The sequence below is a fragment of the Sapajus apella genome, unplaced genomic scaffold (assembly GCF_009761245.1).
Source record: "Sapajus apella isolate SASKATOON/1434 unplaced genomic scaffold, GSC_monkey_1.0 scaffold122, whole genome shotgun sequence".
Lineage (NCBI taxonomy): Eukaryota > Metazoa > Chordata > Mammalia > Primates > Cebidae > Sapajus > Sapajus apella.
In genome coordinates this window covers 7210190-7224452 of record NW_022437062.1, presented here as the reverse complement: position 1 = coordinate 7224452, position 14263 = coordinate 7210190, and the positions used below count along the sequence as shown (strand labels likewise).

The 14263-nt window shown below is 42.0% G+C and overlaps 1 protein-coding gene across 16 annotated transcripts in view; it reads right to left on the bottom strand.

The window, feature by feature from the left end:
* The window catches only part of RYR3 (ryanodine receptor 3), a 553391-nt gene that overhangs the window by 87885 nt on the left and 451243 nt on the right, over positions 1 to 14263 (bottom strand). For 15 of the 16 annotated variants that reach the window (XR_004263777.1, XM_032261324.1, XM_032261337.1 and 12 more), the window contains 4 exons: positions 11508 to 11557; positions 11044 to 11104; positions 8337 to 8575; positions 6875 to 6956 (listed from right to left, as the gene is read on the bottom strand). Coding sequence is in view for 15 of the 16 variants with exons in the window: in XM_032261324.1 (XP_032117215.1) it covers positions 6875 to 6956; positions 8337 to 8575; positions 11044 to 11104; positions 11508 to 11557 (432 nt within the window). In the remaining variant the exon portion in view is untranslated. The remainder of the gene's footprint in view (positions 1 to 6874; positions 6957 to 8336; positions 8576 to 11043; positions 11105 to 11507; positions 11558 to 14263) is intronic. The other variant, XM_032261326.1, reaches the window with a different exon arrangement.

Genomic DNA, 14263 nt, shown 5'->3' with positions numbered 1-14263 from the left:
CTTTTGTCAGCCACTCGCCCACAGAGACTACATACCTGACTTACGAGTTTCATGTGATATCAACTCCCAAATACGAGGGATTTTTTTTTTTTTTTCAAACAAACCAATAACGTGAGCCCTTTGTTAGACCATGATACAAAGATAGTAGGTGAAAATGCACACAACAGGTCTATACTTAAGACTCAGATGGGGCTTACCGTATGCAAGCCCTCGCTCTGCCTTCCTCTCTGGCTGATCAGTTCAAGTCAAGAACCGATGCTGTGCATATGAGCTCATAAGCAGAATCCCTGTTAACTGAGGGTGCTGGGCTGCACCTCGGGGAATGTTACAGGATCATCACATGACAATGGCCAGCTTGAGAAAAGGTACTTGGAGCCAGGAGCCAACACTTGTGTTACTGTGATTCTGCGGAAGCAGAAGGGCATCCAACTCTTGTGGGTTCCCTTCAGCTCCTGCAAAAGCTGTGCCTAAGACTTTGCGTTAATTGCCTCTCAGTGACAACAGCCAGTAATTGCAGCAGCACCAACGAGATAGAATGCCAAAAGCACAGGCTGTCTTAAAGTGGGTAACAAGAATTTATTAAGGGCAGGTTAGTGGAATCTTTTTTTTTTTTTTTTAAGTGAGAAGTAAACCAGACAGTCTTAACCTTAACCTTTGTCCTCCAGATTCTTTCTCATTAAATGCAGGGCAAATACAGAACCTGTGTTCTATACTGAACTCTCAGTCAACAATGCAATCAAATAACATATCTCTATGGACTAATCATAAGGACTAGAGTCAACCTGCAGCTTTGTTCTAACAGAGAAATAGACATACTTGAGTTGGATTAAAAATGTGATCTTGGCCAGACGTGGTGGCTCAAGCCTGTAATCCCAGCATTTGAGAGGCCGAGACGGGTGGATCACGAGGTCAGGTGTTTGAGACCAGCCTGGCCAACACAGTGAAACCCCATCTCTACTAAAATTACAAAAATAAGCTGGGTGTAGTGTCAGGCGCCCGGAATCCCAGCTACTCAGGAGGCTGAGGTAGGAGAATTGTTTGAACCTGGGAGGCTGAGGTTGCAGTGAGCCAAGATTGTGCCATTGCACTCCAGCCTGGCGACAGAGTGAAGCTCCATCTCAAAAAAAAAAAAAAAAAAAGTTGATCTTAACTGGTCTTGAAAAAAATGAACTGCGCAAGACTGTCTATGATAGAATCTGCAGACAGTGAATCTAGGGGTATACAGAATTGCTCTGCTTGAGATATAAGATAAATCTGCTGAACTGGAGAAGAGGAGGAGGGAAGGGTGGGTGAGTTGGCAGAAAGGTATATATTCCTTGGAAAACCCACCCAGTTTTCATTTAAGTGATCAAATATATTTTAAAAAGTGATCTTTACATTCCTACAAGGGGAAATGAATATATGTGGTTTTAGGTTTTATCTTCTTCTTGGGCTTGGCTGATAGCCTACTTGGCCATGAATCATCGGAGCGGATAACTTGAAAATCAGCCCCCAATCACCGACACTGGATTGAGAAGTCCTCAGTCAAGCAATCTCTTCTTAGCTGATGGCTCCATCTTGTCCTTTGAATGTAAGTTTGAGTGCTAAAATCTCCCCACTCGGACTGCTCCAGAGGCGGAGTGGAAGCCCTTGGACAAACCAATCCTATTGTGTCCTGTGTATCAATGCTGCTCAGAGATGGAGACTGCTGAGAGTCAGGTGCTCTTTGGGAAGCTTTCACAATGCAGCTTCACTTCTGAGTAGGCCCCAGGCCAGGCCTGTTCCCCCCGCTTCTCAGCACCTGTTCTTCCCCAGTTATTTCTCTTCTTTACTAAGCTCAAGGTGGTGGACAGATGTGGGAAGACGGGCATCATTTTACCTTCAGACCTGAGTGGCCAATTCCTTTGGTGACAACTGAGCATAGTGAGTGCTCCCACATAGCAAATACAAGCATTCACAAGGGACAAATTTTTTCAGCAAACAGTTTTACCATCTTTGCCACCGTGGCCAATGAGGAGAAATATGGTGTTTTCTCTCTTCAGTCTTGGTTTGTGAGTTAGAGGAAGAAATAAGGAGATAAATTGTGAACGGGACAGAAAGGCCACAGGTAGAGCATTAGTGAAAGAAAATCTGGGTGAAAATCAGGAATAACAAGCGCTAAGATCTCAAATCTGATAACAATTTTTTTTTTTTTGAGATGAAGTCTTGCTTTGTCGCCCAGGCTGGACTGCAGTGGCACAATCCCAGCTCACTGCAACCTCTGCCTCCCAGGCTCAAGTGATTCTCCTGCCTCAGCCTCCTGAGTAGCTGGGACTACAGGTGTGCACCACCATGCCTGGCTCATTTTTATATTTTTAACAGAGACAAATATGGTTTCACCATGTTGGCCAGGCTGGTCTCGAACACCTGACCTCAGGCGATCTGCCCACTTCTGCCTCCCAAAGTGTTGGGATTACAGGCATGAGCCACTGTGCTGCCCTGCCCAATAGCAAATTTTACATGGAGATGAACCTAGTGGACAAGTGGCCTTGAGTTGGCTTGGGACTGAATGGATCCATTATTCCTCTCTTTTTATTTTCTCTTTCTTTCACCAAAATTAAAACCATGATCTCCCGAAAGTGGATTTCTAGGTTAGTCAGACACGAAGGCAGTCACTGGGGCAAAAGGCTGTTGCTAAGTCTCAGTTTTCCGGTGCTGTGGTGACTCGGGGAACCGGCCCCGCCCTCTCGTATTCATTACTGACAAACCTGACCGCTCCACAAGCTCCCTAACGGCATTTTCTAGTCTGGGGCACACAGCAATGCTAATTAGCTTCTTGCCAAGAGATAAACAACAGCTCTCTTGGCCTAGCTGTTCAAAGTTAAACCCAGGAAAAAAAAAAAAAGTAAAACCCAGAAGTCTGTAAAAGTAAAACCCAAAAGTCTGCCAATTAATGCTCCTGTCTGTGAGATATCAGTGTGAATGACTTTGGCCCCAAAGCCCAAGGAGATATTGAGCTACGCAAAAGGCTTGCTGTTATTAATATAGGGCTCCCTGGTCATTAGCGCCCCCCAGCGGGTAGTGTTGGTATGGACCAAGCTTCCCTCGGAGAAAGGCCTGGAGAAACAGCTCCATAATAACCAGAAGATACACTGGAAGACCTTATCATTGGATATGGAAACTCTCTTTTGTTCTGTAGTCCAGGCTGGAGTGCAGTGGTGCTATCATCACACCTTACTGCAGCTTTGAAAGCCTGGGCTCATGCAATCCTCCCGCCTCAACCTCTTAAGTAGCTAGGACTATAGCATGTGCCACCACGACTGGCTGATTTTTAAAATTTTTATAGCCACTGGGTCTTGCCAGGTTGCCCAGGCTCGTCTGGTCTCAGTTCTTGCTGCCTCGTACAGTATTTTTCACACAATACATACTTGGTCAGTGGTGACAGACTAGCTAGTGCTCAGTTTGTATTGCAGTTGTTGTTACATCCTAATTTGACAAGTAGCACTTTCCTTTTCAATCTCTCAGTTTTATTTCCATATACCTGAATCTTTTGCCTCTCAAAATCTATTGTGAGGGATACAGGAAAAGACAAAGACATGGAAGTGATGATAATAATGTCCTGCACATAAATGGTGCTTTGCAATTTTGAAAGTTCCTTCATGTATATTCCAGGGGGTACTAAAGAGAGGAAATACCATGTAGCAGAAAGGCAGAGAGCACAATGGGGACAGGGCAGGACATGTGTCTGGACAGCAGTATTGGTGACCTTAGAGGTTTAGAGAACACTGTGCAATGTTTGATCAGAAATAATTGGTCAAAGTGAGCTAGGCAGGATAGAGGAAACAAAATAGCTTTAAAGCATGAAGTAGAAAACTTAGTCTTCATTTGAAATAAAACTGAGACTCAATGTTTAATGTTATCGAGTTTCAGGCTCTGCTTTCTTGAACAACCTCCACCACATGCTCTTTAATTAAAGTATCTCCAAGTTAAATAATTAGGTATTCTGCATGATTACGTGCACAAACCATTACCCTTCTCTGAAATTTTGTGTCTGAAAAATCTGCTTGTCAATGACATCAGTGCTGTTGTCTCAATTAGAAAATACTCCAAAGGAAATGTCTCTACTCTGTTTCAATGACTCTGCCCCTCACAGTCAACCCTATTACCAAGGTGTCTTTAATCATTTCTATCTACAAAGCATACTCCAGGTATAGCTGGAAAGCAAGTATGTAGTGACTCCCTTGCATAAGTTCATTGGTCAAGGAGACGACAGCAAAAGGTGGTAGAGAAATGGTGGGTTCATTGTACTTTCCTCAGTGGAATCCACAAGAAACGAGAAAAAGAAACTGGGAAGAAATCTTGAGCTATGCTAAAATTTGAAAATGTATAATGACTCCGAACCCATCAAATATGGACCAAATCAAGCAAGGGAGCTGAAATGAAAACATCCTCCCAGATGTGAAAGGGGTCCTAGAAATTTCTGGAAGTAAATATGAGGGTTTTAAGAGGAGCAAAAGATAAGATTTTGCCTGAAACAATGGGGATGAAGGGCGTGAGCATGCCATGGAAGACCTAGTAGGCAGCATGAATGTGGGGCCATGTTCGGTATCACAGAGTAGCAGATGGAGACAGAGTGGGGAAAAGTATACATGTCATCTGCCATACTCATGACCTGGACTCCTGGCCTAGAGAAGCCACTGGAGGTCAGGTGAAGTGAAAGAGTGAGAGGTAGCCTCTTTTGTGGCCCCTGACTTGAGTCCTCCAAGTAGAGGATACAGTTACGTGAAATCACTAAACAAAAGTCCTATGACTTTATGATGCACTGAGTTACACCAACTTCTCATGTGGGTCAGCTGCTTACTTTTTCTGGGGGAGAACATCAGAGACTGAGCATTGTTAGTGCTAAACACACAGCTGGATTCAGGGAGAAAGAGAGTTAGTCTTTAGCCACCTTCTCAGATGTGAAGCTGCTTGCTATTTTTTTCTGTTCATTCTCCTTCACTTTAAAACACACAAGCACACACATCCTCTCCATTCTCAAAAACCAGCAATGTACCTAACAACCAACAAACAGCTGAAAAATATAGTTCAGGGGAAAAAATATTTAGGAAAAAAATACAAAAAAAAAAAAAAAAAGCAATCGGGAATAGGGACAGCCTTAACCTAGGGGCTTCTCCAAGCCTTGACTTCCACCAACGTGGAGTAGAAAGCATAGGTACAATTTTCATGGTGCTGCAGATATGCAGTTAACCTGGAATGAACACATGAATAAAGGATAGACAGTCACATGAAGAGCAGTCTTTTTCTGGTCTGACATTTCAGAGTTGACTTTTCTTTGACATTTTTTTTTTCAAGAGAAGAATGCATAAGCTTTACAAGCAATTTATAAACAAACACACAGACAAGGGATAAATGTGTGTGTGTGTGCATATATATATATATATACACATACACATATATATATGTATATACATAAACATGTATATATGTATATATATATGTGTGCATATATGTATATGTTTATATATACATATATATAAATACACACACACACACACACACACACACACACACACACACACACACAATGAGAGAACGAGAAAAGATACTGAGGATGTATTTATAAATGCTCGGCGGGAAAAATAAACTAAAGACATCTGCCTTAAGTGAAATTTGGCATTAATAGAAAATTTTTTTATTGATTTTTCTGTGATTTGGTATAAAATACAGATAAAACTTTGCCCAGCTCCTATCCTAAATTATAAGTGATTTATCTGTATTTTTTGTAAAATACTAAGGAAAGCCTGACAACTGTTAAGGACTTAAAATCGTAATAAAAAATTTAGTCATTAGTTCAACTAATTTTTTGTATTCTGGAAGCTATTTAGAAGCTGTAATTATGAAGAAACAGACATTTCTACAACATTTTTTGGTTTCTAGTACATGACTTCAAGTTAGTAGTTCCTTAGTTCTTGAAGGGGCTGAAGTCTTTTATTTTTGGCTTTTTTGAGAAACTGCAATTGGAATAAATGTAAGTTTTGACATGAGACAAGGGTTCACTGTTGGTTTGTTTGATAAATGAATCCCACATAGAGACTGCACATGGAAAGAAGATACCGAGGGATTTTAGATTAAGTAATGGTAAGCACAGATTGAATTCTTCCCAGTTTGCTTGTTTGAAAAGGCAAGAAAAGAAAACAAAATCTTCCAAGGATAAGAGTAAGATCCTTTTGTTAATACTGATTTTGTTAATACTGTTTATCCTTCTAATCTTCCCCGTGGATTAAACAGAGCAACAGAACACAAGGCATTTAATGCTGAAAAGCAAGGGGTCATCAAGGGCCTCTGCTACAACAGACAGATTAGAGAGGCAAAACTGGAACCCACACACTGCTGCAATAAGCTTGCTCAGATTCAAGAGTATTGACTAGCACTGCTAATACCAAAGTGCGCACTTGTTGAAAACTATAGCAAATCTGACAGCTGAGACCGGTAAATGTCCAGGGTTGTAGCACATAGAAACTCATTAAACACTGAAGCAACCGCCTCCTGTCCCTTGAGCTTCTCAGCAAACTTTAACCTCAGAAACTCTGGAAGCTATTTAGAAGCTGTGATTCTGAAGAAACAGACATATCTTCAACACTTTTGTTTTTACAAGCACATGATTTAGCTTGGCTATATTGCTTCTCCAGCCACATACATTCACCACCTATCTCCACAGAAGTTATAAATCCCAATAGCCTCATCATACTTCTTTATAGTGCCATAAGCATGTCATAACCAAGGCTCAAAACTACCAGTCCATATCAGTGAGCATTTTGGTTTTGCTGGATTGAAACGATATTATTAAGTGTTTAAAAAACTAAGTAACATTTTGCTAAGCCTGAAAGTGTTAGCCTCTTTGTTCACTAATTACCTTTCAACATAAATGTTCTTTCCTGTCCCAAGGGAGTAGAGGCTGCACAGTATGTGGTAGCATGAAATCTGCACGTCACCTACTGAAACAAAAAAGAAATGCCATTAACTTGCATCAATCCCGAACACAGAAAGGATCCATGAAGAGAAAAAGAAAAGTGCATGAGCATCAGGCAAAAGTAAAAGATCTCTCTTCTCTCTTTCTCAACAAACGTATCCCTTTTCTACCCAGATGCCAGTTTGCTAATTGCTGGACTGGGCAAAAAAAAAAAAAAAAAAAAAAAAGAAAACACCCTCCACTGAGCAATCCCAGTTCCTTTATTGGGCTTATCGTGAAGATTACATTGCTTCACAGGGAAAGGAATCACTTGACCAATGGGTCCTTCCATAATGTGATTTGTTTCATTACCAATAGAGACAGGCATTTTAGCCAAATTTTATCCAGCGCAGTATTTCCTTCCTTTGGGAGAAAGAAGGCAGAAAACCTGAAGCTTGAATGAGCCTTCTGCTCATTTCCCAGGAAGATATGTCTAACTGCTAGACTTTCCTCAGGGATAGAGCAAAATCCCTCATGCCTGCCTCTCCCAAATTCTCTGCTGGGTGTTCTGTAAAGGGCAATTCAATAGTATGATTTTATCATGTTTCCTAGGGGAATGGCATGTTTTGCTTGTGAATCTGCAGGCTACACATCTCTAGCCGTGTCTGGAGCTCAAACCAAGGCTGGGACTACTTTAACACATTCAGATCTAATTTAATGTTTTATTTTTGAACCAAGGAGTTGCATTGTTTCTATGACACAAAACAATGAGTTTGGATGTTCTCCCAGCCACCACCCTACAACAGTAATCATTGATTTTCAGTTGTTTAAGGATATGAAAGACACAGTCTTAACTATCAACAACTGGTCAAATTAAATCATGTGTCAACATTTAAAGTGTAAAACTAAAGTCTGGTGGCAGACTATCTGCACGGGGGCTGGGGTGGTACTAAACACGGTGCTAAATGCAAACTAAAATAAAACCAAGCAACTTTGGTCTTCCGAAAGCTCAGATAATGAAACGTTAGCATTTTTCCTTTGCTCCTGGTATTCAATGAATAAATTAAGGCTTCTTAACCGAAAAATGATGTCTGAAAAACCCAGGAGCAAATCTATATCTCCTACTGTATTACTCAGATAACCTTTTCAAATTAAGCAGGAGTACAATAGCTGACAGCCAGACTAGCAGATGGGAAATGCTGGTGCAGAATAAAAGTGGAAAAAAGGTATTAAATATTCAAATTAGGGAATTTCTTTCCATTCCAAGAATATATTACTTCATTTTTTTTTTAAATCTAAGCAGAAAAAAGCATAGAATAATTCTCTCTCTACTCTGCCATCAAGGTCAGCGTAAGTGAATGGGCCCCACAACTCCTATCTGGGGCTATGTGCACACAAATTCACAACAAATACCAGTAGAACTCACAGAGTAGATCCATTCCAAACTGATGCTGAGCGACGTGCTCAAAGATGGACGTCAGGATGGGGAGCAGAGCCACTGTAGTATAGTTAATATTCTGAGAAACACCTTTAATCTGCGTTCGGGAATGGGTGAACTTTCCTAGTTTCAGGTTTTCTGAAGTCTTCTCCAAGTCTTCTGCAGCATTTTCAAAGAATGCTCGCAACCCAGCCTTCACCAGCTCTGAGCCTGACTTCATGACAGTCCTGAAAGCAAACAATGTTCAAATCTAGAAGCATAATCTAAACTTTTAGCCAATTTCCTTCTTGAAACTGGCCGTGTCGCCTGAGCAGACATTTGCCACTCCTGTCACCCAATGACACTGTGTCAGGAGAAAGGGAGATGGCAGTTAACATCCAGGAAGAAACCTGAATCACACACTCCCAGAGGGGCTAGCCACTGGACAATGTGAGGAAAATACTACTCTTCAGGAAATACAGAGAACAATCCAGAATGAAACCAATACTGGTTACCCGCTACCATCTGTAGTAAGTTGCAACTGGCTAAAGTCTTCTGCAAATATCTAGTTAAAAGAACAGAGAAATGAGCCTTAAGAAAAGTTGTGGGATAAATAACTTTTATAAAGACTAGCTAGAAACATGAACTCTTCTGAGGCAAGACAGAGAAAAAGAGCAAGGAAATAAGTCAACAGAAGCTTAGATTTCTGTTACTTTGCAGGAAATGTCCTATGTTGGAGGAGAAAAGAGAAAAAAAGACACCTAACTCTTTTAAAATAGACAGCTGGTTCAGATTTCTGGGAAAAAAAAAAACAAAAAAAAAACCCAAAAAACATTGAAATGTGACCTGCAGGGATGAAGATCAGCTATGGATATTTGAAGCATTCCCTCACAATGACAGTATTTCATAAAACTTAGAATTGGCACAAAACTTACAAGTCATCTATAATGCTTATATTTGTATACCTTATTCAGAAGATAGGAAAGACTTGCTTCAAAGACAGATGCTTTTATCTATATCATTTTCCTGATAATCATTCAACTCAAGACAATAAAATCAAAGAAATAAAGTCAGTGAGGTTTGTCTTTATAAGTATTCATAAGGTATCTTCCTGTTTTTTGAGATGGGGGTCTCACTCTGTTGCACAGGCTGGACTGCAGTGACCTCTCATGGAAGCCTCCTGTGCTCAGTGATCTTCCCACCTCAGCCTCCCGAGTAGCTGAGATCACAGGCATGTGCTACCATGCCTGGCTCATTTTATAAATTTTTTGTAGAGATGGGGGTCTATGTTGCCCAGACTGGTCTTGAACTCCTGGCCTCAAGCGATCTACCCACTTCTGCCTCACAAAGTGCTGGGATTATAGGTGTGAGCCACTTCATTTGGCCCTTCCTAACTTTCTAGTCCCAGTTTTTGCTAGGAATGATAACTAAACACACCAACCTGCAACTGATCTTCATTAAACCAAAAACAAAAACTGGATTCTCTCCAAAGACTTTTCCCAAATTTCTTAAAGATTTCTCACCCTTTAATAGTCCTTACTTACTCCCCGCCTTTTTTGGAGCCATTCCCAGTTCACTGTGGATCTTCATCTTTGGGACACTCTTACTGTCCCATTCTTTTAGGTTGGTATCCTCCTTTGCATTGGGTCCTAGGAGGTGTGTCCTCCTCCCAACTTTGATAAGGATTTTTTTTTTTTTTTTAAGATGAGGTCTTACTACATTTTTTAGGCTGGTCTTGAACTCCTAGGCTCAAGCAACCCTCCTACTTCAGCCTTCTGAGTAGCTTTGACGATAGGCAGAAACCATGGTGCCCAGCTCTGACAAGTGCCCTTCTTAATGGGCATGTTAAAGAAAGCTCCCTGTCAGTTCTTTCTACTGCTTCTCTCTCTCTCTCTCTCTCTCTCTCTCTCTCTCTCTCTCTCTCTCTGACACAGGTTTTGACTCTGTCATCCAGGCTGGAGTGTAGAGGCGCGATCTTGACTCACTGCAACCTTCACCTCCTGGGCTCAAGCCATCCTCCCACCTCAGCCACCCAAGTAGCTGGGACTGCAGGCATGCAACACCATGCCTGGCCAATTTTTGTATTTTCTGTAGATAAGATGTTTCCCCATGTTGCCTAGGCTGGTCTTGAACTACTGAGCTCAAGTGATCTGCCTGCCTTGGCCTCCCAAAATGCTGAGATTATAGGCATGAACCACCGCGCCCAGCATGCATCTCTTTTGTCTCATCATTTGCGTTAATATTACCAGAACTTATGGATTATTTTTTATGACCTATTCCCAAATCCCTAGGCCATGGGATCAATGTCTTTGTTTCTGCTTCTTTTGAAGCCGGATATCTCTCTGCATTTCCTTCTTTGGCCATTTTGAATTCAGAGTGCTGTTCATCTCTCCCCAACATTTGTAGATTCACCACCCACCAGGGGGGTTCTGCCACATTCTAAAGTTTATCTTCTGAAAGATGCACTCTCCAGGAAGACAAGACAATAACTGATCAAGACTTAGCATTCTGTCTATGCCATGGTAGTGGCTCTCGTTATGTGAACTGAGAAAAAGAGAGTGCTAACTTCTAGGGTCAAACTCCTCTTTGCCCTGTCTTCCCTCTTTTCCCAAACCAGCCAGCAGCAATCTGTCTTCTCTTCAGTATAATAATTAGTGAGATGAGAGGGTCAGAGAGGAAGTCATGAGAAACTATTGGGAAAAGGGGGAAGACTTACCTTGTGTCAAGAGTCTGAGCTAAGATGTGAAGACAGCTCACCATTGTAGTAGAATCACTACCTAGAATAAAAAATATCACCTGTGATTCCCCCAAACTACTCAACCTGTCTTTCAAATGCAATCTTCTCCATATGCACAAATCATAGCCCAGTATAATTAACTACCAACACATAAAGAGCCGGGCTTGTGTTCAGAGATAATGCATTCATTTCTAGCCTGACACAGCCTTTGCTTTATGATGGATGTCAGAGGCAGAACTTAAAATTTTCATTGGTGTGGAAAATCTGAGCAGTTTAAAGGGTAAAGAGGTCATTTATCACGCTTCAGACCAATTTTCTATGGCAAATTTAGGTGACACCTTAGTCCCAAGGCCCAGGTTGTCTGAGGAAGACACAAATAAAGGCAAAATGCAAGTTCAGGATAATTAAGGGAGGAACGGCACCTTTAGCAACACTTCACTTACCAAAGAGGGAAATCCTGTGTCTAACAAGAGCAGCAAGCTTGCAGAACAGGCTGAAGAAGAAAAGAAAGCAATTCAGAAAGTCACGGAGATTAAAGGACTCATGCTTTGAATCCTCCACCCCAATGTCCCTTACACTGTGAAACAGAGAACATAGAGTGGCATTCTAGGAAGATGCACTATGTTCCTACCAAAGAATCCTCTGGTCTATGCCCAGGAACATGTGTGGTTCGCATTGCCTTGGAGAATCATGAAAGGTGACTTGTAGGTAGCTCTATCCTTACTAACCACAATCCCTCTGAAACAGTTATAGTATTTTGCAGTGACCCAGTGCAAAGTATCCTTTGCTAGAGTACCATGTATCGAAACATTCATTTGTGTGACATTCAGGGATAAACGAAGACTCTGGAAAAAAGCATGATTTTCCCCTTGTTGCAGTGGATTGCAAACCATTATACAGTCTTCAGCTGAGGGTGTGACGTTTTAGTTGGGTGGTTGGCAAGCAGTTGGGATTGCAAAAGTGTTAATGGTTCAGGTACAAGGTGAAATTGTGTTAAACAAAAACATTTTAAGAATTGTGGGCCGGGCATGGTGGCTCACGCCTGTAATCCCAGCGCTTTGGGAGGCTGAGGTGGGTGGATCACAAGGTCAGGAGATTGAGACCAGCCTGGTGAACACAGTGAAACCCTATTTCTACTAAAAATACAAAAAAATAGCCAGGTGTGGTGGTATGTGCCTGTAGTCCCAGCTACTTGGGAGGCTGAGGCAGGAGAATCGTTTGAACCCAGGAGGTGGAGGTTGCAGTGAGCCGAGATTGCTCCAGTGCACTTCAGCCTGGGCAACACAGCAAGACTCCACCTCAAAAAAAAAAAAAAAAAAAAAAAAAAGAACTGTATATTTTCTGTCATCTCCAGTTACTCTCTGGGCCTGACCAGGTTGTTGTTCCAATGGGGTCCTTGGAAACTAGGAAAGCCCATGATGTATATTTTTGTGTTTTTTGACTCTCCTTCATGATTTCACCCATATTTTCCACTGCAGAGCCGCTAAAGGTTCAGCTATGCCTCATTGTTTGACTTTCCACAGTGCCTAATGAGGACCTTGTGACTTTTGAAAGGAGCCCATGGATGTTTCTGAACATGCTGCTCATGGACCCCATCTAGGGGTACTGTGGCCATCATCTGACCTGTGTTGCTGAAGCTCTTGGGAGGAGATTGCTCAGAACTGACATTATTGACACTGGCATGGCTAGACAAGAACATTGCAGTTGCTTCAGAAAGCAGTGGAATAGAAAGAGGGAAAAAAGAGAGAGAAAAGTCACCTATACAGGCCACGGGTTCCCCTGGTGACACATTCCCAGTTTCTGATTCATATCTCGTCATGGAGCTCCTTACCCCATTCAGGGCAGAAGTCTTCCACAGGACAACTCAAATTGGGGAAGGAATACATCCTGAGCATCAGTGGGGATGAAAACCTGCTCACCTTTAAATGGTTTTCAATAAATGCCCTGAGTCTTTCTGGGTTACCTACTGGAAAGTCACATCCAAAGTTCCCATGGCTGGTTACTTGGTTTTGAAGTGGAAAAAGAGTTGTGATCCCCTGGCCTATGGCCTAAGAGAACACACAGTAAGTTACAAGAAATTTGGCAGCCACCTAGGGTGATATTAAATATGGGTTGCTCTTTTTCTCTTCCCATGGTGTTTTTTTCAGAGATGGGTATGTAATGCAAACTCATGGAGTTGGGGGGAGGGGATAACCTTGTGGGATGTGGGCTCTGTAGCTCTGCCTGTGATTAGCGAGGCTGTCTTGGGGAAGCCTCTTAACTGCTCTGTGTGTTCACCTTCTCACTGTAGACAGTCATCATGGGACTCAGGTTTCAGAATAAGGGGCACCAGATATTTCTGGTGAAAATGCTTTGAGGAGGACATATGTTCTGTATGAACATAAAACAATGTTTTTCTAACGAAGGCAGATATTTGGATTGTTTGATCCTAATATTAACATGGCTCACCTCACTGTCAGAAGTGCTTTCTCAGGCATGCCAAGGCCAGGATCTATCTGAAATTTCCAAAGGCTACTGCTTGTTCCCTATGGAACCCAGGATTTAACTGGAAGCAGTGTCCTTAGGCCAGAGTTATGAGTGGCCCAAGTCCCCAAGTACCGCTCTCCATCTTAGAGTTTGAAGGTGAAAAATGAAAGCAATCTCAGGGAGAGCCCGAGACCCATGGGCAAACAGCTGCAGATGCAGAAGAGGTGGAGCAAGGGCAAAGGATGCAAACAAGAGGAGTCTGGCAATGCAGAGACATTCAGTGCAAACATGACTGCTTCTCTGGGAGGGCAGCAAGCACACTGATGGATTTGAAAGCTATTTGCAAGGCTGATCAACTCTAGGTTGTATTCCCGCCATGACAAATGGTGCCTGGTTGAACAAATGTTACATTTCCATGAATTAATAATCTAAGAAAAACAGATGAAGAAAACAGACACACCTGCCCTCTGTTGGATTATCTGAATATCTCACTTTACCCACTGTTTCCCTAGCTTCTTACAAAATACACTGGTGCATTCTGCAAACGTTTAGGTCATCTTTGGTCAGCACCCAATTTTAAGGGGTCTTGTTTTGATAGCATTGGGCTTCTCCTTTCTTAACTTAGAGTAATTATGTTGCAAAATAAATCACATTTCATGTGGATGGAGAGGACTGGATTTTCTTTCTTTTTTGAGATGGAGACTCACTGTGTTGCCCAGGCTGGAGTGCAGTG